A 23,285-nucleotide genomic window follows, 5' to 3' on the forward strand; every position below is an offset into this window, starting at 1 on the left:
CAGTTTGGAAAGTGATTTGGCGGGGGGGCTGAATTCAACTGAAAATTTCGGAAAACATCTATTACGACCCCCCCTCTATTAAGACCCTATTCCTGGGAACCGTGAGGGGTCGTTTCAGAGAGGTTTGACTGTATGTTTTTTGCATACTGTAGGTAATACCTACACCAGAATATTGCTTTATCTGGCCTTGAAAAACAATTTCATTTTTTAAGACCTTGAATTTAGAGAGCATATTTGTAGGCCATTGTGATAATTTCATTAATAGCTTTCATTTAATGTGAATTAACAATATTTTACAATTAATAGAAATAATATAATTCACGTAAGTGTGTTTTATTAATAATTAACATTTTTCATTATTGTGTCTAACAATACTCCAGAACTACAATTTTATAGAATCAGTGTTAGAAATGAGATAGGCCTTTTATCGGAATATCGGGTATCGGATTGGTAAATTTGGAAATATCGGAATCATTATCTGTATCGGGTTTTTGGATATCAGGCCATCACTATTGTGAATTGTGAGTTAGTTTTACAGAAATGTGGCAGTGTGTCTGTACTGTAGTCGCCAGAACTCGTGAGGGCTACCAGCGCGGTGGTGAGGAAACCCTTTTGCGAGGGGAGGTCGGGGCGGAAGAGAAAGTTGGCCCCGCCTACAAGCTGCGCTAGGAGCCATTTAAAACACATTGACCTTCGTCTGCGCTGCAGTAGTGACGGGACTGTGAACAATGGCAAGTAACGCGCGGCCGAAGAGATTTAAGAATGTTATAGCAAGGAAAGAGAAATAATGAGTGTTGTTGAAGCTTGTGACGAATAATCACGAAATAAATGTTTGTAATCATAGTAAAATAAAACATGTATAAATGTTCATGACATGTCGAATTTTAAACAATGTTTAAGCAAGAGACTATAAATAAGTGTGCTCTCAATAATTTAAATGGATAAATTTATATATGTATATTTAATTTTGTCTTCAAAATTATGATACAGATTTAAATTAAATAGATTAGTTATTTTTGAAATATAATAAAGAAAACATCGTCAATGTATTAGAAACTCTTACCCTACTTACCAGACATAACCATTTAAGAAAAGCAGTATTTTTTTTGATTTTGTCTCATAAATACATATTTTAACGCGTGTGTAAAAAAGATCTTAAGTTTGCATTAATTTCTATAGAAAACTAACGACATGTCAACGTTTTTGTACATAGTATATTATTTTATATTACCAAACCTGTACGAGATGAGCCTTGGCAAAAAACACACACACACACATATATATATATATATGTATATATACATACATATATATAAGTTTCCAGTTTGTGATGGATGTTATAGTCTAGTTTTAAGATGACTTATGACAGCTGTATGTACAGTAGAACCCCGATTTAACGAAGTGCTATGGTTACTGAAAATGTTTACTCTAAATCGATGTTTCGTTAAATCCGATTTTCCGATTTTCAATGACCCCCGCACTCATAATCGCGTCCCTACCGTTTCCATATCGTAGACAGGGTCGACGCTGATATCTTGTGCTGCCGTGCTATCTCAGACTTCGTCAACTTTACATCTTCAACGTCTTTTAATCTCGCTCGTACGGCCCCCGGTTCGTACGTACACCTCGGTCGTACATACAGATTTTCAGAAACCGTGAAAAATGAGGCATAAAATAAAAGTTTAAAAAAATATAAAGTGTAAAAAATACGTTAAAGTGTATTAAAATGCAGTCGCAACCTGCAGCGTTTATAACAAATACGAGCTACATACACATTGCGTCACAGTAAAAAATAATAAATAAAAAAATTGGCCGCAAATTGATGGAAATTTCCGTCAATAGCACGCCGTACGCGGAGAAAGGTCATTGTATTCGGTCAGCTGCTATTACGGCGCGGCGTAGCCGCCGGCTGACTCTCTTTGTTCGCTGAGCTGCGCAGCACTTATAAAAAACGTATTCCAAAAACTAAACACCGCGCACAAAGCTCTTACTGAGAATAATAAAGCTGTAGCAAACCGTATGTATTCGGTACCGAGTAACAGGTGCGCCATCTAGTAACGAGTAACGAAACGTTACACACGGCTGCATCTCGTTACTCGCATTTTTCGTATGTTTTACGCATGCACGCGCATATTCGATGAATTTGCGTTACAAAGAACGATGTTTGTTTATTAAGTAAAGTATAATTTGGAAATTCGTCGTCAAAGTTTTTTACTGTTTATTAAAGGTATTGTGTGTGTAGACAAAGATTGAGATTGGAACAGAAACAACGTAAGAAAGTATTGTTTACAAATTAGAAATATGTTTTTATTATCGCGTATTTTCACTTTTTTTTTGTTCTTATCTTTAAAGAGATAGTATAAAAAAGCCGCTCTAATGAGATTTAATTGTTTCTTGGTTAACAAAAACTGTTAATTATCAAATATTGTTAATTGTTTATATTCTATTTATTATTATTTACGCGACGTCATACTGTACGCGTACGCAATACGACTCGATTCGTTGCTGCAACATAACATAGCATGTTATGCGGTATCAGAAGTAACGAGTAATGTAACGTGATATGATTGTAACGAGTACTAATTGTTATAGTAACGAATACGTACGGGGACACTTTTTTTCTTTACTTTTACACCTCTAGAGAATAATGATAATGGCGTATTGGTGTGACGTGGTCACAAGTTGAAAAAACCTGGAGGATGGGAAAGGGAATATTTGGAAATGTGTGATTATTGGCTAGCACTGTTACTATGCGGGCGTGTTTGGAAGATAACGTGGTGAGTCAAGCCAGGCATGGAAAAGGGGGAGGGGGATGCGGACAAAGAAACCCTTCATGACGTCATGTGTCGCGGACAGTCTATCTATCCAGGCGCGCGCAATGGCACGCACCCACGCAATTCAGTTACAGCGCCCGCAGTTTTTAAGCAATTTGAACAACTTTTTTAATTTTTTCGTATTTGGACAGATGATGCAAAGGCACATATTAATATATAGTACCTCCATTCTATTACTGACACCACAAAGTGTAATTTTTAATAAGATTCCATTACTATTTACTTTCATTTTTTGGAAATCTATATTATTATTTTAATAAATTGGTGTTTTTTTGATGGTTCCTGAAAACCTTTACGTTAAATCTTTGTTTTCGTTAAATCCGTGTTCGCAAAATCGGGTGTTCTACTGTACATATCTGTTATATATTCTACATTTACTCAGCTTAATGGAGTGGAGAGGTTTTGATCAAAGCTAAAAAGCATGGCTTGAGAGCTTAAGAAGATGATATGAGGTATGAAACAGAGTATTTTATCCGGATCGCTAAACTGGTAAACGAATGGTCGGACCATTACATTACCGCTTGAACTTATTAAACTAAATGTATCGCTACAGCTTCTCATGCAGAACTTATTTGTGTTTATGTATTTATTCGAAAAATAAAATATTGGAATGACAAATAAGACTTCGTGTCGACAGAAGGATTATTTGCAACAGAACACATTTTTTTATCGGGTTTTACAAACCAAGAACACATGAAGTGCACTTTGAACCGATGGTCTAATGCTTTCAGGACGCATAGTAAGCTGTACAGCTGTTGAACTTCTGGAGGGAGGGGAGAAGCGGCAAGCCTGACCTGGGGGGTTGAGCGCGGAGTGGGGGGAAACGAGGACTAGGAAGGCCAGCCCTCACGTCGTTTGGTAACAACAGTAAATACAAAGAAAATAGAAGCTGGAAGCACCATGTAGTTGAAGGAAAATTGTTTTCTTGGTTTAAGCAAATCAAGCATCAAGAGTACCTATGCATCAGTGATTTTAACATGAAATATGGTTATATTGCTTGATGAGTCCATTGGCAAAAAATTAAAACACCAGTACTTAATTGATATTTCTTGCTTGTAACATTTTCCTGGTTATATATTTTTTTTTACGTTTTTCCCCTAGAAAAACATTATAACAAGGTTCTACTGTAAGGAGTAGCAACATTAAACGTTGTTGAAGATCTAAGTATTTGGAACAATCACGAGAAACGAAGCAGATGTGCATGTAAATACATATTTACAATTTTAAGGGGCTACGAAAAGCATTTAAGAATGTGCTGAGGGTAGATGGGTAGTTATGTTTCCATATTTAGTTTTTAAACTATTATTTGAAGAGTGAAAATAGTTAACCCACGTGTTTTCAGAATAATTATTAGACTTGAAATGCCCAATTCTTGAAATCACCAAGGGCCTATAAGCTATAACACTTATATCTTAATTTTCTGCTATCAGAAGTTATGGTTACAGTACATGTTTCACAGTTGTCCTATGCATGACGAGAAGACAAAGCATCTGTCCCTAGCCTTGCTCTTAGAGATGATACCGCACTTGAAGCACCACCTAACATCACACTTATCATTCCGCCTCACTAACACACATATATCCCTGACGAGGTGGGCCTCTTAATTTTTGATATTCAGTCTCTGAATGTGAATAGTTTATTAATTGCTATTCTCTATTATAGTAGACTATCTGAGGTATTGATTGGCAAAGGTTCCATGGATATCTGAAAAACAGTTATAGCAATGTTAAAAAAAAATTTACTTAAAATTTTTTTTATCCCAACTACCTAGACAAACCTTGTTAAGGCTATACATAAAAAGGTTCTCAAGTGTTGGACTTAATTTACAGAAAAAATTGCAGTACATATCATTGAAACATAGCCATATTTTATGTCAAGATGGTTGATAAATTAAAATTTTTGTTGAATGTCAAGTACCACTTGTTTACATTTATTTATTGGACATTAATGTCTAAAGGATAGACAGAAACAAATACTGCTGCGTTGCACCTGCTGCCTTGAAAATATGAAGGCCATTTATTGCTCACTTGAGTCACGGAACATCTGCGCCGTGTCGGCACCAACCTGAGCGTGGTTCACAAGGGCACGTGGAATACAAGTGGGTGCTGCTTAGTAATATGTAGAGCCAAGATTATATGGTTTTATGCGAAATCGCGAATTTTCACGCGAAATTCATCCCAAACCGCGAAAAATGCGAAATGTTTTCTAACCACAAATAAACACCTCAATATTGATTTAAATCGTTAACTACCGACTATTGGTTGATTGACAAAAATTCTGTATCTGTTTGTAGAAGAAATGGTCGTCGTCCAACTGCAGTGTGGTGGTTATTTAATGCGTTAATTATTCATCTTAAAAAATTACAAGATATCACAAAAATTGACGATTTCACGAACAAAAAAAGATCGTTATCGGAGTTAGGTTAGGGTTTTTAAACGCATCTAGCCACTAGAGATCACGCAATATTAACAACTGACGATCGTAAACTTAAAATTATCAAGTTAACAAACACAACAACGTGAAAAATCTCAGCGCCTTGTTTGCTGTATCCTTTGAAAAATACACGTGAAAAAAAACTGCATTCATTAAATAAATACGTATGAAAATAAAATAAAAGCGAACATTGATATTTAATGATCACTTAATATTTAATGAAATTTCACTGTTACGCAATTTTGTGTGCTTGTTGAATAAGCAGTTTACCGTGAAGCCTTCATTTTCATTTCACACTTCACAGGCGAGAGTGCCAAAATCGTAACATAATCGAAGTTTTCCGATCGCTAATGAAAAAGCACCATATTGCAAGGATTTATTTATTTTACGGTCATTAAATATTTTAAATAACGCTTACATACCCAACCCTCCCGGAAAATAAATAAAAACATTTATTTCACTGACCTGACATAACCTAACCTTTTACTTCGGGTTGAGTATATGGCTCTCTCGCCTGTAAAAAGTAGGCTTCCCGCGGTTTATTTTTTCGCTAAAACTTCAGTAAATACTAGTTTTTGGTACCTCCGGGCTTTGTTTACAAATGATGTGCATAAATGAAAGCTAAATTTCTTAATCATGCCGAAAAATAAAGCTACTGAGGCATCACGTGCTGACGAGTTTAAGAATGAGGGATTATATGTCAGTGACGGAAAAATACTTTTCTGTAAATATTGTAATTGCAGTTTGGAGCATGAACGTAAGGACACGGTAAACAAGCACATAATTAGCGACAAACATGTAAAAGCTAAACGATCCCCATGCACTTTGAAACGACAGCTTTCTATCCCAGAAGCAGGAGTGGCGCAAATATGCGCAAAAAAAAACAAAAGGAAGATTTTGTTCTCGAAACTGTTGAAGCCTTTGTAGCTGCAGGTATTCCTCTTGAGAAACTTGACAACAGCAAGCTGACTGCATGGATGCAGAAGCATGTAAGTGGTGCTGGTGATCTTCCAACAGCGGATTGGATGAGGAAAAAGTACATTCCCCTACTTAGAGAGAAAAAAGAAGTGGAAATCAAGCAGCAGCTCTTGGGGCAAGATGTGGTCATACTCGCAGATGAAACCACTGACAAGAGTAATAATTGTGTTTTCAACATCTTGTTTAAAATTCTGAAACCAGGTGCTGAACAAGATGTTATCTTAGGGGCTTCTTGTGTCCTTGATGCAGCAAATGCTGTTTGTTGTTCTTGGGCAGTGATTGATGTATGCTTCAAATATGAAGTCAAGGAAGAAAACATAATTGCGTATGTTACAGATAGTGCCAGGTACATGACAAAATCTGCTGGTACCCTTTAAGGTGTATTTGGTGACCACATGTACCACATACAATGTTGGGCCCATAAAGTAAACAAAATGAAAGCGGATTATCCTGAATTTGCAGCTGCTGCTTTAAAGTTAATATGGATACCTGCAACGAATGTGGACTCAGAAAGATCTTTTTCCAAGTATTCTGTAGTTGTAAGTGACAGAAGAAGATCTCTAAAACCAGAGAATGCTGAACTGCTGACAATGGTGGCTTTTTCCTGAGCTTAATTATATTGCATTTATAGAACAAAAGTTTAACTGTAGTTTCTATTTTAATTAATTTAGACTCTCTCCTGAACTCAGGAACAGTACTTACCTGCATAAGAATACTAAATATTTTAGTTGTTAATTTTTTATGTACTCTCAACATAGTATTGTTTAATGTGCATATTTTAAGTCTCTAAGCACGAATTATTGAAGCATTTGATCAAGGCAGCTCTGCTAGGTGTGTACATGTTATTACATGTGTTTTAATTTTATATGACGATAAAGACGAAATCCACAATTCTTAATGACGAAAAGTCCTTTTTCATAACACCATAAAATCTTGGCTCTAGTAATATGGCATGGCTAACCTGCAAACCAGATAATAGGGGGAGTACTGTATTTTTGTTTATGAATATTTGCACATCCCTTAAAAACAAATATTAAATCTACTATGGGGTGGTGAAGAATGCATTGTGTGTATAACCCCAACCTTGTATGTGTAGGCGAGTGAGCGAGTGTTGAGATTTATACACCATTCCCTAATAGACTCTGCTCTTCACCAAGAAACACCTGCATTATGGGTAAATAAAATATACTCATGGAAATAATTATAGTTTGGGCGCCGTATAGTTAATGTTAATTCTGAACACCTTATCGAGTATCTGTCTATTCTGAGGTTACGTAAATAATAAATTACCTGAATTGAAGTTGAATGTATTTTGTTGAAAAACCAAAACAAAACACTACAACGTGACAACTTCCTGAACAGAATCGTAGTAGCTACAGCAATTATGTTGATCTCAACTTCTTTACGAACCAGTAACACATTAAGGAACCACTGAGTGTTTCATAGGACAAAGCAAAAATTATCATTAACAATGGTCTGTAAGGTTAATGAGTTCAGGCATAACAAGTGTGATTTCAGAATTGTTAGCATGCACAGTTATGCTGCTACATATATATTGAATGCCTTAGCTACCAACACTAAAACTACTGACCTAAGTACTACACATGGAACACTTACGTAAATCCTAAGTCACAATACCTTGAGTTGAACATTGTAAGAACACAAAAACCCTTGAAACATACCATGCTGCCGATAAAATAATTCTTGCAATATGAGATACAGAGGCAGTCAATCTAAACACCTCCGTAGGGAAACTTCAATATATTCCAATGCATTTTCGGTCTTCGACAGTTCTCGGGATGCTGATCCTTCGTGTCTTGATTCGGGCGTAGATCAGGCTCGTGCGATTAGGAACATTTTGCGACGTATTCTATTCCCAGACGAATAAGAGCGCCTCTTATAGCTAGGCGCTAAATAATTGTACTTCCACCAATTTCATACACTTAACACATATCAGTTCAAGCAAATAGCGCCTCTTCATTTAACTTTGCACTTATAACACAGTTCATGAAATATTAGCACTCCAACGTACAATAACTTTTAAATAGGGATGGGGCGACCCAATCCAATATCCGCCGAATCCTAGGGATTCGAAGGTTCGGCGGGTCTGATATAGGATTCGTCAAAGGATTCGGTTTTTACTATTTACGGGAAAAAAAATACAGTAAAACTCGCTTACGAGGTCCCGCATGGTAGGTTTTTCCGTATAAAGCGCTCTTCACAATAGCGCGGGGCGGCGCGATCTGGCAACGCGATGAAGCGATAGCTCGCGATCTAACGTGAAGTCGCTGGCTGTACACTTCACAATAGCGCGACGCAGCGCGATACGACTGGCAAAAAAATATTTTTTGAAACAGCCTGCTATCTGCCGGCGACATCTGATAACATATAAGTAAATATAAACAAACTTTGTGGATGTATTTTAAAATTTTCTCTTTTTGGTCTGGCATTGCATATGCAAGTATACTGTAACTAAGCATCGGTGAAAAGAGACATGAATAGAAATTGCCATGCAGTAAATGTTCACAGGCAGAGAATGTTGTGTTTATTATTACTTGATGATAATAATAATAATAATAATAATAATAATAATAATAATAATAATAATAATAATAATAATAATAACAACAACAACAGAAGATTGCACACAAGGCCCACAAATGCAAATAGATTGGGTCAAGGGGACTACCATAATCTTATCTCAGAAATACGATTAGGAGACAGTGACAATTATTTCGTATTCATGAGGATGTCTCCTAATGAATTTGATGCGTTGCTGCATATTTTTGGTCCAATGTTACAAAAAAATTCTCACCGCCTACCATTGAGCCCAGCAGAAAGACTGTCGATGACACTAAGGTATAACTTGCTAACTTGCGTGTCTAGTGCAGATATTGTGATTTTGTAAGTACAGACACTTCTTGTAATTGTTTTGAATTGGCTGTTTTTTTTTTTTTTTTTTTTTAAAGGTACTTTGCATCAGGAAATTATTTTAAATCAATATCACTTTCCAGACACCTATTGCCTTCTATTTCAATAGTTTGTTTACTAACAACTGATATTTTTATAATTCTCCGAATTATTGCTTGCGATTGGCTGTTTACTCTTACGTCATCAGCGATATCGCCTGGCGCGGCAAGGCAGTCTTGTCGCTTGTGCTCACGTCGCGAGCGATGTTAACTCTGATTGGTTGGTATCGAATGATGTCACATCGCTACGCGTCGCATCGCGCCGCGCCGCGCTATTGTGAAGAGGCCTTAAAGGCCTTTTCACAATACCGCGATGCGACGCGATCTGGCGACGCGATGTAGCGAAGGCAGCGACGTAAATATATGTCGCCAGCTAGTGCACTTCATAATAGCGCGACGCGATCGCCATGCAGCTGGCGAAAAAAACCGAACCAGCCTGCACTCTGCTGGGGATATTTTACAACATGGTTGTAAACAAAAGTTTCTGGCGGTAATATTCAGATTGTTATTATATTTGTACACTGACTGACTGGTAGAAGCATTTAATTATGGATATGAATCGCGAAGCCCATAATATATTTCTAACCAAGCATTATTTTTCTCCGTCTAATTAAAATATTTGTTAGGTACTAGAAACATCGTACAAACACGGCTTTTTCTGAACTTCATCAATCAGACGCTCTTCAAAACTCATTTCAATTTAACAAAATCCACGTGTTGTTTACTAACATTACTTAGATGCATTAATACATCGTTTCATAACTCTTGTTTTCAGTTCTTCTTCTTTACCACAATCTTGTTTCTGATTGGCTGTTATTTCTGACGTCATCAGCGACATCGCCGAAGCGATGAAACAGCCTCGTCGCCAAGTGAGCTGTCGCGCATCGCGGGCGATGTAGTTGTGATTGGCTGGTTTGGTATGACGTCACGTCACATCGCGCCGCGTCGCGTCGCATCGCGGTATTGTGAAAAGGGCTTAAAGGCCTTTTCACAATACCGCGATGCGACGCGATCTGGCGACGCGATGTAGTGAAGGCAGCAACGTAAATATATGTCGCCAGCTAGTGCACTTCATAATAGCGCGACGCGATCTTAATGCAGCTGGCGAAAAAAACCGAACCAGCCTGCACTCTGCTGGGGATATTTTACAACATGGTTGTAAACAAAAGTTTTTGGCGGTAATATTCCGATTGTTATTATATTTGTACACTGACTGACTGGTAGAAGCATTTAATTATGGATATGAATCGCGAAGCCAATAATATATTTCTAACCAAGCATTATTTTTCTCTGTCTAATTACAATATTTGTTAGGTACTAGAAACATCGTACAAACACGGCTTTTTCTGAACTTCATTAATCAGACGCTCTTCAAAACTAATTTCAATTGAACAAAATCCACGTGTTGTATACTAACATTACTTAAATGCATTAATACATCGTTTCTTAACTCTTGTTTTCAGTTCTTCTTCTTCTTTACCACAATCTTGTTTCTGATTGGCTGTTATTTCTGACGTCATCAGCGACATCGCCGAAGCGACGAAACAGCCTCGTCCCCAAGTGAGCTGTCGCGCATCGCGGGCGATGTAGTTGTGATTGGCTGGTTTGGTATGACGTCACGTCACATCGCGCCGCGTCGCGTCGCATCGCGGTATTGTGAAAAGGGCTTTAAGCGTTTAAATTGCCCGAGGTCTCGTCATTTACGCCATTAAATGTGTGATATAATGTCCGTTAAAAATTTTTCTGAAGCTTCTTGTCTCAAATAATGGCACACGTAAATATGAAGAAAAGACAAATGAATAACAACATACGAAGAAATATGGATGATGTACCATAACTACAGTACAAACCCAATAGTTATTTTAAGATAATTACCATAAAAAGAACAAAAGATTCTTTGTAGAATACCATAATTACTACAGAAGCATGATAGCTACCATATTTGCACTATAGTTACCGTAACAACTGAGATGTATATTTACCGTGATAGTAATGTATTATTTATTTATTTATGACATATTAAATTAAAGAACATTTTAAAAAAAAAAAGGATGTTAAACATTGATATGTACGGTTGGCACATGTTGCTAAGAAATAATGCGATCTTAAAGAATGCAGTACTACTACGAAAAGTGAAAATGGTACTTGTGGATTTTTAGGTTATGGCAGTCTCTTTCGTTTTTCAGTAATATCGGCCGAAAATTAACGAGCGTACTGTATCGGAAGTCGGCAGAAATGCCGATTCAACTAAATATTGGCAAAATCGGCTTCTTCAATACAGCTCTACATTTAATGACATGAGTAAACATATTTCAGACTTCAGGATATTGAAAAAGACTTTAATTTCCATGTAGGTTTAAGTATTGTGTGTATGTTTTTTTTTGCAAGTGTAAATTGAATGAAGTAAAATGTTTTTATTTTTATTACTTTCAATTGATTAAACTTTAATGACCAGTTACAGATATTTATGACACTAATTTTGAGGTTAAGAAATTTTACTAAAGCATTCCAGCCAAGCAGATGGCCAGCGAGAGACGCTTCTCTTTTGCTGGAAACACTATCTCCAATCGTAGAGCTAATTTAACTCCTGAACGTGCAGAACAAATTATTGTTCTGAATGATAGATTAAAGAACAGAATTTAATACTCTGTGACAATCTCTCTCAGAATTATTGTGCTGAAAAGTGGAAATGTTGAAACAATGTGAATGTACTTTTCAAACAACATGATTTTTGGTGCTAAGTTTGTTGAAGCTCAGTAAGGACTCCAGAAAAATTGACAAGGGTGAAATTTTTCCAAAGATATGTTACATTTACACAAACATATACTTGGTTATGTTAGTTGGATGATATCAGTTACTAATGAACCAATGGAAACAGGTAAGATTCAATGAAAAAAAATGTTATTTTTTTTCTAGCAGTGCAAAATGTAAACACACACTGTAAATAGTTACCCAAAATTAATAAGCCCACTTCATTTTAATACTTTATTCAAACATGATATTAAGTTTAAGATAAAAATAATTTCCCAAAAGTGTAACTGTACCACAAAAGCTCGAGCTCGGCTCGAAGTAAAATTCTTAGGCTCGCAGACCTCTAGCTTATTTATAGAAAAAATCCTAACCGCTAATCTGTACTAAAATTGAAATTTCTCAAGAAAAAATTGTCTTTATATACACTTATACCAGAAATGTACCAATCTACATGTGATAAAGTCAAGGGACTTTTAGTGCAAGCAGAATACATCTCACTTACATTATATATGTGGACATCATCTATTAAAAGATTCGGGTTTGGGTTCGAGATTCGGCAATTCCAGTTGAGGATTCGAGTTAGGATTCGGATTCGAGGAAATCAGGATTCGCCCCATCCCTACTTTTAAATGTTGCATATTTCGTAGAAATATGAGTGCGTACGAACAATATACAGTTTATATCAACTTCCTCCAGCTACTTACTGGGACGAAAGTAAAGTCCATGTTGAGACGTCTTGAAATGGTGCGATATTAAAAAAATATCCGCACTACTATAACACCACGAGTTGAGCTTGCTATTTAACTCATAGCAGCGAATCATTTCAATCAATTAGCGGTGTAAAACAACCAAAATTACACAAGACTATGAATTTCGTGGCTGTCACATCAGAATAATTCCAAGATTTCCCTTCTAGAACGTTTTTAATCGTAACTATGTACGAACAAAAAATGTAACTCTCAAACTTATTTCCATAGCACAAGCGAAAATAAAATGTTTTATATTGCTGTGAACTGCCCATGGATTACAAAAGTTTCTCAGCGCTAATGAAATATTCAAAGGCATAGCATAAAGTCAAAGAGTAATAATTACCATTGAAAATATAAAACAAATTAATGAGAATTTCTAATAAGGTTTTACCTTATAGAATGTTACCTTATTTTATACTACATGCCAGTAAAATACTATAGTTCATTTATTCCCGTTATTATTAATCAAGAACTACTTACATTTACCAAAAAATTATCTGTACTGGTAATTTTCTGCACACAGTATTTATTTTGACTCTTGGTATTTCAGCAAAATCCATTTCAATACTGTACATAAAAAAAAACCTGCATCAATTTGAGCTCAGCTGAACCAAAAATAATCAGGTTTGGACTTGACTTGATTTGACTGTATATATTGAACTCTCCTCAAAAAATTTCCAGCTTCGCGTATATCTAATAACAACACATGTAACTTTTACATTAAGAATCCAAACAAAAATCCAAAACAAACATTGAATTTCGGAGCTACATATATACATGATATGAAGATTGGCATTTTACTTTTTGACCATTGGAGTGAAAAGATTTACTGAAATGGGAACTATATTACACAGGAAAATACTTGATTACGTTATTTGGAGAGGAAATTCATGAAAGGTTTTGAGAACCTTAATGCAAAAGATGAAAATTGTATGAATGAAAGTGTAGTGATGAGGTTGGTGGATGTGCCAGATGCTGCAGGAGCCGGCTGCCTTCCTGACGGCCGTGCAGGGGCTGCTGTCTGCGCAGCGACAAGCCCTGGCCGCGCGCTCCGCGGCCGGCGGCGAGCACCTGTGCTTCCTGGGCTCGGGCCGGCTCGAGGAGGACCAGTACACCCACATGGTGGTCGCCAGCTTCCTGCAGAAGCACACGCACTTCGTCAGCATGCTCTCCGGCGGCTACATGGGTGATTATACCGCTTATCCTTCGCTTAGAGGGGGAGTTGTTATTTGAGTAGTCAAGATTTCATAAATAACCATGTTTTATCGCATAATCATCGCACATTTAATACTAAAATCAAGTTTGAAAAGTAGGAGTGCAATTTTTATGCAAAAAAAAAAATTTTTGTTAGCTAAAGTTATTCATAAAAACAAAACTTATTCATGGAAAGTATGTTTATTTAAAAAGTATATAATACAAAAGCACGCTAAACAATTTAAATTAATAAAGTCTTCCAACAAAAATTTTTCTTCAACTTTAAATAGAAAAACTAAATCTGTGACCCTAATGCGAGCCTGAACTAACGTTTAACTATCGTTGTAGTACACACTTACCACAAAAGAGTGCGGGCCATCAAATGTAGTTAACTCAGCAGAGAGAGCACGTTGCATGCAATCGACAAGATATCAATATCAATATTCGACTATGTGTGCGCACTCTATACAGAAAGCAACATAACCAAACATGAATGATACCAACTAGCGCTGGTTACAGTTTTGTAAGTGGTACACCGTGGCGATGCAGCCAAACATAAAGGTTATAACATTTAAAAAGTCTTTAAAAGAATATTTACACTTCTAGAAACTTCGTATTTCCATTAATTAAATAAGTTGTAATATCGGACAAATATTAGATTTATACTTTAAAATACATTGTTTTACACGGAAAAAATACCTACACAAAGCGCTCAGAATTAAATAGAGGGACCAAAAATTTTAAACGATTACGCGACAGGTTTTTTTATCCAAATTTTGACGCCCTAAAATATTGGTGCGGCAATTATGCGCGTGCGACGATTATGCGCGTGTTACAATTATGCGATAAACACGGTAGTCTTCAGCATTGAATCATCATATGGTATTGAAACTATGACTAAGTCAGTGGCAGACCTAGCTTTGAGGGCAAATATGGTTTTGGGTGGTAGGGGTTAGTCATTTTAATATGAAGAAAAGTGCTTCCTTAACAGTTTGTGATTGTATGTTGAAAATTGAATAGTATTTGTTTAATAGTGTTTGTTTACTTATTTGAAATGTTATTTTTCGATATATATAAAATCCCTATGAAAAAAATTAATAAAATCCATATAACTTTTATGCAAGAAATTATCCCTTTATTTAATTTTTCTTTGAAATAGAGTAACACAATTTTGAAGGTTCTGTTTACCCTTAAAATAATTTTGATATTCCTAGGCGCCTGTTCTTCTCGCGATCGCGATTAAACGACGATAAGTGCGAAATCACCGTAAAATACAGCTTGTACGCGAAATCGCCATAACACAGCATTTTTACACAAAATTTATTATTAAAACACGAAATCGCAGTGTTTTTACACAAAATTTAAATACTGGTAAACAAACACCGCGACATGGACGCCACTGAACATTAGTCATAAATGCACACTAAGTAAACAAAAGCTTACACACGCTCACGTTATAATGTTAAACCCAAAAATATACTGTAAAAATACGCAAAACTACAGCGCTTATTTTCCTTTCCGGCATAATGTTTGGATTGATAGACAAACAGGCGAAGTTTTAAAGCCTACACACACAGCTCGGGGCACTGACGTCAGCTTGGAACAGCGACACCGGATAAATACAAAAGCAAGCAGATGATTGGGCGAACGGTGGCGAACGGTATTTGGAACAGCCTTACGTGAGTGGCCATACCACGTCAGCCGGGGGCGCTGGTATATAGTTGGAACAGCGTCGTAATATCAAGCAGATTATCGGGCAAACCAGGCCCTGCGGGGCAGCACAAGCATTTTAAATCGCGCCAAAAAGCGAAAAAAATGTAAACAAACATTCATTTTCGAATGGTGTGACAATGATCAGTTGGTCAACATTGTTTTATAGATTTTGTTAAAGGGATCAATAGTTTTCCAGATTAGTTTATGGGAACTAACTAATAATCAGTGTCTAAGTCAAGTTTGTCATATAAATATATGTAACCTATTTGTTTAGGGTATTATAGTAATGAGTAGGTTCAATTAAAATTATTTAACTTAAATAATTCTAGATATATTTACAGTAACACACACACTTTTTTCTTCAAGTTTTTAGCACAGCTTTTGTGTTTTTAAGTGAATTTTAACACAGCTTTTGCTAATTTTTAATGACTAAATCTGAAAATTTTATTTACCACTTTCAGGGGGCCCTACATATTCCGTATATTAGTTTACCAGTTGAATACAATTAGAGCTGGGCCGATCACCTATTTTGCCGATCATGCCGATGCCGATCATCTGCTGCAGATCTTGCCGATCTTCTTAGCCGATTAGAGCCTTTCATGTACCTCTGATTACACGTTGCTTTTGACGGATCACTATAAACGGTGAAATATTCCCAGACAAAACTACTTTTCATTGACATGATTACTTATAAATCACCACACACACGTACACACAATTAACTGCGTTAAAATGTAATAAGGTCAAACCAAATCTTCAACCTAATCACAACTCCGTCATTCTGTGATCCGTGTGTGCCTAGGGATGCAAACGATACATCGATGTTTTCAAAACATCGATGTATCGTTCATGAAACATCGATGTTAGCATCGATGTTTTGAAGAGCGATACATCGCCGATGCATCGACGAAAAAGTCTAAAACATCGACATCGTTCATCATTAAAATTACCCTAGTTTTTTATAATATTTTGGCTATCATTTCATGAATATTTATTGAAGATATAAAAAAACATTACGATACGTTTAGTTTTTAAGATACAATTTTTTAACTATCTATACTTACTATAAAAACCTACATTTTTAAGTAGGTATCAAAAATGTTGTAAATACCTACTGAACTATTTGGTTGATTTCAGTATCAATTTTTTCCCAGTACTTTAAGATGTGTAAAATCATTTGGAAAAAATAAATAGGTACCGTTAAAAAAAATTTGCTTACACAAGAATTTTCTTTTAAATTTTGAAAAATATAAGGATAAAAGCAGCGAGACTTTATGGACAATTTCATAGCTTTTTGTACATACAAGCTATTAATTGGTACCGATACGGTCTCGCTAGCTCTATCGAGAAAATTAATGTTACATTTTAAACCTGCACATACACTTCATGCTTTTTCCCTATTTTTTTTTTCCAATTAAAAATAAATTGTGTAAAAAATAGTTATTTTTTTAATGAATATAGACTTCTTCAAATACTGTAAAAAAAAATAAGGATACCAACCAAAATGGTTTAGCGTTTACAACATTTATTTATACTTAAAAATGTAAGTTTTATAAGTATCGAAAATTTAAAAAAAAGTTTCTTGAAAACTAAATGTCGTATCGCAATGGTTTTTGGATAGATAGATCTCTCATGATCTGTACTATTTACAATATATTCATGAAATGATAACTAAAAACATAAAAAATAAGGGTAATTTTATTTTAAGTAAGCCTGTGTCTTAACTGCAGGCTGCCCGGGCACACATACGGTCAATGGCGTAGCCAGGATTTGTGTATGGGGGGTGTTAAGAAGCATGCCCCCCCCCCCCCCCTGTATTAAAGTGGGTGGTCCGGGGGTCCTTCCCCGGGAAAATTTGGATTTTAAGGTGTAAAATAGTGATATTTCAGTAGTTTTCGGTACTTAAATTTAAATATTGTAATGGTAAAAATTTTATTAATTTTTAATATGAAATTATTTGAGTGATGAATAAGAAATTTAATTAAAGATTTGGTGCTAAGGGGGGGGGATGAACCCCTAACCCCCCCCCCCCTACTGGCTACGCCCCTGCATACGGTGCACAGAGCTTCAGGAAAAACGTGATTTGAAAACTACTCAAGATATCCGAGTGGGGTATGTTTACGAAAAGCATTTAAGTGTTCGCTGAATACCGAAAGGTACTTTTGAATGCGGATTAAGTTTTTAAACTGTGTTTTTAGTAGAGTGAAAATGGCTAAAAGGCGTGTTTTTGGAGTAATTTTTAGGCATAAAACAACCGATACAGAATCTTAAAATCACGATAGGGCAGTGCAGTACACCTTTATCGTTATTTCTCCACTATATAATTTTACGGTCACCGCTCAACTTTCACAGCTATCTTGTGGATATTGTGGACCTGTAGTAGGTATGGTTTTTCGCTACATACTATAATTTAAATCATTTTGGCATGTTTTTCCTGATATTTAAAAACATCGGTTAAAACATCGATGTATCGGTTGTCAGAACGATGTTTTTTTAACATCAATGCTTTTTCGTTTGAACATCGATGTTCGTGATATCGATGTTTTTAAGAGCGATTTTGCATCCCTATGTGTGCCAGTAGACGTCAGCGATGATAATTTTATTCCCCCCAGTGCCGCCAACAAACTTTCAATAATTCCCGATTGTAAGTTAATTTGTGAATACGAAATACAGTAGAACCTCGTTAATTCGTAATGGTCGGGACCAAGATAATCACGGATTACCGAATTTCACGGACTAGCGATTATAAGCCCGGAAGGTCTTGTCAAGCTTCTTAGACACCAGCGTGCAGCTGGGTTAAGGCCAAGGTCATGTGATGTAACATCTCCCGAGGCTTACTGCGCCTTGGCAGCATATGGATAAAAATAGTAAACTCCCCATTATTCATGTTAATTGGGACCCGCCGATGCCCGGATAATTGAAATTCTGTAAAAAAAATAATACTAATAATAAACCCGGATAATCCGTTCACGGTAAGGGTCGTCTTCGAATTAGTGTCTCGGCTTAAAAAAATACGGCACTGCCTAGCCATTAGTTCACGGTCATTTACAACAGCCGAAGAGAGAAAGATAAGATCGTGCTGACCTTGCACACATAAATATTGGGTAGCCCCCCACCCCCCTCCCTTCATTCGACCAGCCGAATGCCAGCCAGACACGAATGCCAGCCAGACACGTCACTCGCCAGGCGCCTGCTGTGCGTTGGCGGGCGGAAAGTAACTCAGCAGCACGTGAAACATCATTCAAACAAACGGGAGACGGGAAGCAGAAGTCAGGACATCCCCTCAAGTTTAAAGAGTGACAAATGTGACAGCTGAAAGGGGGGCGACACAAAGGGTCGGTACAAACAGCGTAGCAGAGTTTGACGGCCCACGCGATGGCTTGCAGTGTTTGCCAGCCACCGGCCCGCGTGACGTAAATTTTAAGCTCTGACAATTTTAGATTCTCTTTTTTTTCTGCACTTTTAAATGGTCCCGGATTATCCGATTCCCGAATTAGCGCGTCACGGATTAACAAGTTTCTATTGTACCACTAAATGGGGAACAAAACTCTTCATCAACCAGGTTTTTATACAAAAGAAAAAGAAGCTCTATTTCCCGCTAAACAGGGTAAGAATATTAATTTCGCTAAACAAAACTTTCAATAGGCCATATTTAGCGAGAAAAAACTAAATAGATGAATTCCCGAAGAGGTAGACTAACCACAAGACTACTAGCGCTATTAATCTGTACAATTTCCGTCGCGCGACGCGCGTCACTGTAATCTCTGGCGTCACATAACCAACCTAAACAACAGTCGCCATTCGCCATTGCGGTAATATTAACCGTAAATGGTAAACAAATACATAGTTTTCGGTTCGTAAATGATAAATACCTTTGCAAATAGTATAATGGAAAATTATTTTACCGAAAGTACCGTAAATATACGTGGAAATTGATACTTAGGTATGTAACTGTTCAATGTTTATAAAACATACGCTATTTGTTTACTTTATTGGTATATTTTTTTCGTGTGCGGTTAGTTTTAAATTATTAAATCCTATTATTTTTCGATGAATAATTGAATTTTCTTCCCGAAAAGTACCGTAAACAAACATGGAAATTTGTTAGATATAGGTAATTATTCAATGTTATAAGTTTGCAGTAGGAGACCAATGATCGGCTCAAATAATCGGCTACGTTTTGCCGATCATAATGATCGGCAAAATTAACAAAATCGGCCGATTATTACGATCGGGGATCGGCATCGGCCCAGCTCTAAATACAATAAAAATCTCATAAGGTTTTCCCGCATAATACGTTTTCCCGTTTATAATTTTTAAATAATTTTTCCCTTGGTCACTTCCATATACATACACGTAAATGCTTCTTACGAAGAATAACAAGCTGTTACTTAAATTATTCCAAAGCAAACTAACCTTAGCATTTACTATAAGCTAACGTAATAAATTGTAAATTAAACTATTTATCAAGTGGGAAGGACATTAACCTGGGTTGATACACATAGCTACCCTTGATTAGTGTGAATAGTTTTGTGAGTTTAGCTGATAGGTTAATATCTGTGTAATACAGAAGTAGGTTTTTTAGTTATGAATTTTCATATCATTAACTGGATTATACATGGCCAACTAATTAAAAAAAATAAAATCCACAGCTCTTCGTATGGATTATTTATTTTAGATTATGGCTTTTACAGACTACAGTATAGACCTGTGCAAAGCTTCGACTAAGTGAATCAATCAAATCTCTTTTTACCACACTTTTATTAGCTTGACCAGTATATATGAATGAATGGACTGTGTAATAAAATATTTCCATTCAATTTTTACCCACTTTACGATGTCCGAATGTGTTGAAATTTTGCATACATATAAAGAAGAACCTCTGACAATACTATATTTTAATAACTTAAGACCTTGGTGTTAAGGGAGAGGGTGGGTCAGATGATCAAAAAACCACTAATTTCTAGCTATGGGTAATAAGCAGACTTTTTGTGTATACATGAGGTCGGGGCATGGTGGGAATTTTCCCTGGGGGTTGACTTACGGGGGTGGGGGTTGGGGGGTGGGGGTGGGGTAAAGACGCAAAATTTTAAAAATTTAAAACTCAATGCTTTTTTGATTTGAAGTGTTTTAATCCAAAAGGTCGGGTTATGGTGGAAAATACGCCCTGGAAGATAATAATGCCCCAAAATATCAAAAATATATTCTTTTCGATTTAGAGTGTTTCCGAGGTCGGATTATGGTGGAAAATGTGCCCAGGGTTCGTTAATGGCAATATGGGTACTATATCTGAAATTATCTGGCCACTCTTCCGGCATGATCAAGTGCATGATACAGACATTCCATCAATCCGTGTTGATTTCGGCACAGATGGTGTATATATAATTAAATCAATAGCCATTCAGTTTCCAGCGAAATATATCTATGGTACTGCTGAAAGGCGAATTTTGCCATTAATACTTAGTTGGGCATCTACCATGCATAAAATGCAAGGCTGCACTGTAGATTATGCAGTTGTTTATTTGGGATCGCGTATCTTTGCTGCTGGACATGTTTATGTTGCTCTTAGTCACATAAAATTACTGGATGGTCTCCAAGTAAAAGAACTTGATTGCTCTAAGATAACAAGAAAGTTTCATGTAATGTTGATGCATTAGCTGACATGACTAGATTATGTGAACATTAATGAATAATTTTAAATTCATTCTAATAAATAAAACACTCATATGAAGTATTTTTAATTTGTATATATTACTCATATTCAATTTTTATTTTTTATTTTGAGACTAAAAAGAACAAAATCAACTTATAATTAAAAAAAACTAAAAAACCATGCTTTTATCGTTGAATGAACTAAAAATTAAAAAATAAAATTTAAATTAAAGTTTTTTGTTCAGTATCGAATAGGGATGGGACGAATCCACATTTTGGTCGAATCCGAATCCTTGTTCGAATCCTCAGTGTTTGTCATCGAATCTCGAATCCCAGTCCCACACTAAACATCACATGTTATTAAAAAAAATCACACATTTATTTTAAAAAATAACATAGGCCTATGTATTAAAAAAAATCACATATGTATTTATAAAATTATAAAATAAGTGCATAGTGTATACACCTGATATAAAACAGAGACAAATAACCTCAAAAACCACACACGTAAGTTTGCATCTGTCCAATTCTCTGTTAAATTAATCCTTCCTATAATACGTTTGTATAACAGACACCATTTAAAAAAAGTTACATTTTTTCTGCAATGTTATATTATTGAAAGTTGGAAATGATCAAGTAGTTATACTAATTGACAAAATGCAGCGTAGTTTATCTTATGTTTGTGCTATTTCCGTTACCTGTATAATATAGTTTAGGTATACAATTTTCTAGAGCTGGACGAACCTCAGTTCTCTGGTTTCGAGCCGAGCCGAACCGAACCTCATACAGAAATAATTGTTTTGAATTAAAATGAACCAATGACCAGCATTTTGGTCTTTAACTGAGTGGTGAGAAAGAAAGGTTCTCCAGCCATATGTAAAATTAAAACATTATATAGCTTAGCTTATATATATATACCAACTTTTAATTCATGAAGAAGTTACATCTAAATTTCAAAAAGACTATCTTCCTTTTTCAGTGTACACTAACCTTCATTAAAAAAAAATATTATAAAGATGACGAACATTCAGCATAAGGCCACATAACATATTTTTGTGGTAGACATAACCTAACATTTTTAATAAGTAAAACTTTTTAATAGGACATCAAAAAAAAGGCGAATGTGAATTAAGTTACCTATCTACATTACAAAACCCGCTGACGGCAGTTGCTGTTTTCTTGGAAGAATGCTGCTCGTCAGAAGAAACTTTAGACTTTTTTTTTTTGGTGGTTCTGGGTCATCCGGATCGTCATTATCTTTTCTCCATTTGGAAAACTAAAACGACGTTAGCCTGCTCATCGCAAATCACCTCTAGAACAATAATATTGTAAACGTAACGTAAAAAGTGTGGTTATAGAAATTTGCGTCGGAAAAAAGAAAACACGAGAAATAATGATGGCTGCCGCGACTACGCTAGTCAACTTAGTACCGTACTGTAAAATTTACTGGACCAGTACTTTTAATACACAAGATTAAATTAATACTTTCATTACCTGTCTGTTATAACCAAAAAGGCCAAAGAAAATAAATACATCCCAGTAATTTAAAATACGTACCTAATTTACGTAATCATTTCCTACCGCATTTGTCTTGTGTTAACTTGATTACGTCAGTTTTGCCGAAATACGAGAGTTCTCGTACATGCGCTTAAGTTTAACGTATGGGGTACGCAATCTTGGGTGATTTTACAACACTTCTCGTACACGCACTATAGTTAAAGGTATAGTATACAATACCTTTGGCATTTGTACGATAGTTTATTTTACGTAGTACGACAAATGCATACAAAATTCTCTAAAGTAAACAAAAAACAAAGCGCGCCTATATGAAAAAATGCTATGCGAGTTATACGACGATTAATAATTTTTTTTTTTAAATTTTGTCTGCGCTTGAAACTGTTGAGGCGACGATTATGCGATAAAAGTCGGAATATTACAAGCAATAGAATTTTGTTGAGCTGTTTTGTGAATGGTCTCAAATGGGGGTTAGAAAATTAGAAAAACATATTTTT

At 35.9% G+C, this 23,285-nt stretch overlaps 1 protein-coding gene across 3 annotated transcripts in view; it reads left to right on the forward strand.

Annotated features, from left to right (window-relative positions):
• LOC134531190 (TBC1 domain family member 23) overlaps positions 1-23,285 on the forward strand; it is a 205,305-nt gene that overhangs the window by 92,025 nt on the left and 89,995 nt on the right. For all 3 annotated transcript variants that reach the window (XR_010074961.1, XM_063366832.1, XM_063366831.1), the window contains exon 8: positions 13,687-13,900. Coding sequence is in view for 2 of the 3 variants with exons in the window: in XM_063366832.1 (XP_063222902.1) it covers positions 13,687-13,900 (214 nt within the window). In the remaining variant the exon portion in view is untranslated. The remainder of the gene's footprint in view (positions 1-13,686; positions 13,901-23,285) is intronic.

Source organism: Bacillus rossius, chromosome 3 (genome assembly GCF_032445375.1).
Source record: "Bacillus rossius redtenbacheri isolate Brsri chromosome 3, Brsri_v3, whole genome shotgun sequence".
NCBI lineage: Eukaryota > Metazoa > Arthropoda > Insecta > Phasmatodea > Bacillidae > Bacillus > Bacillus rossius.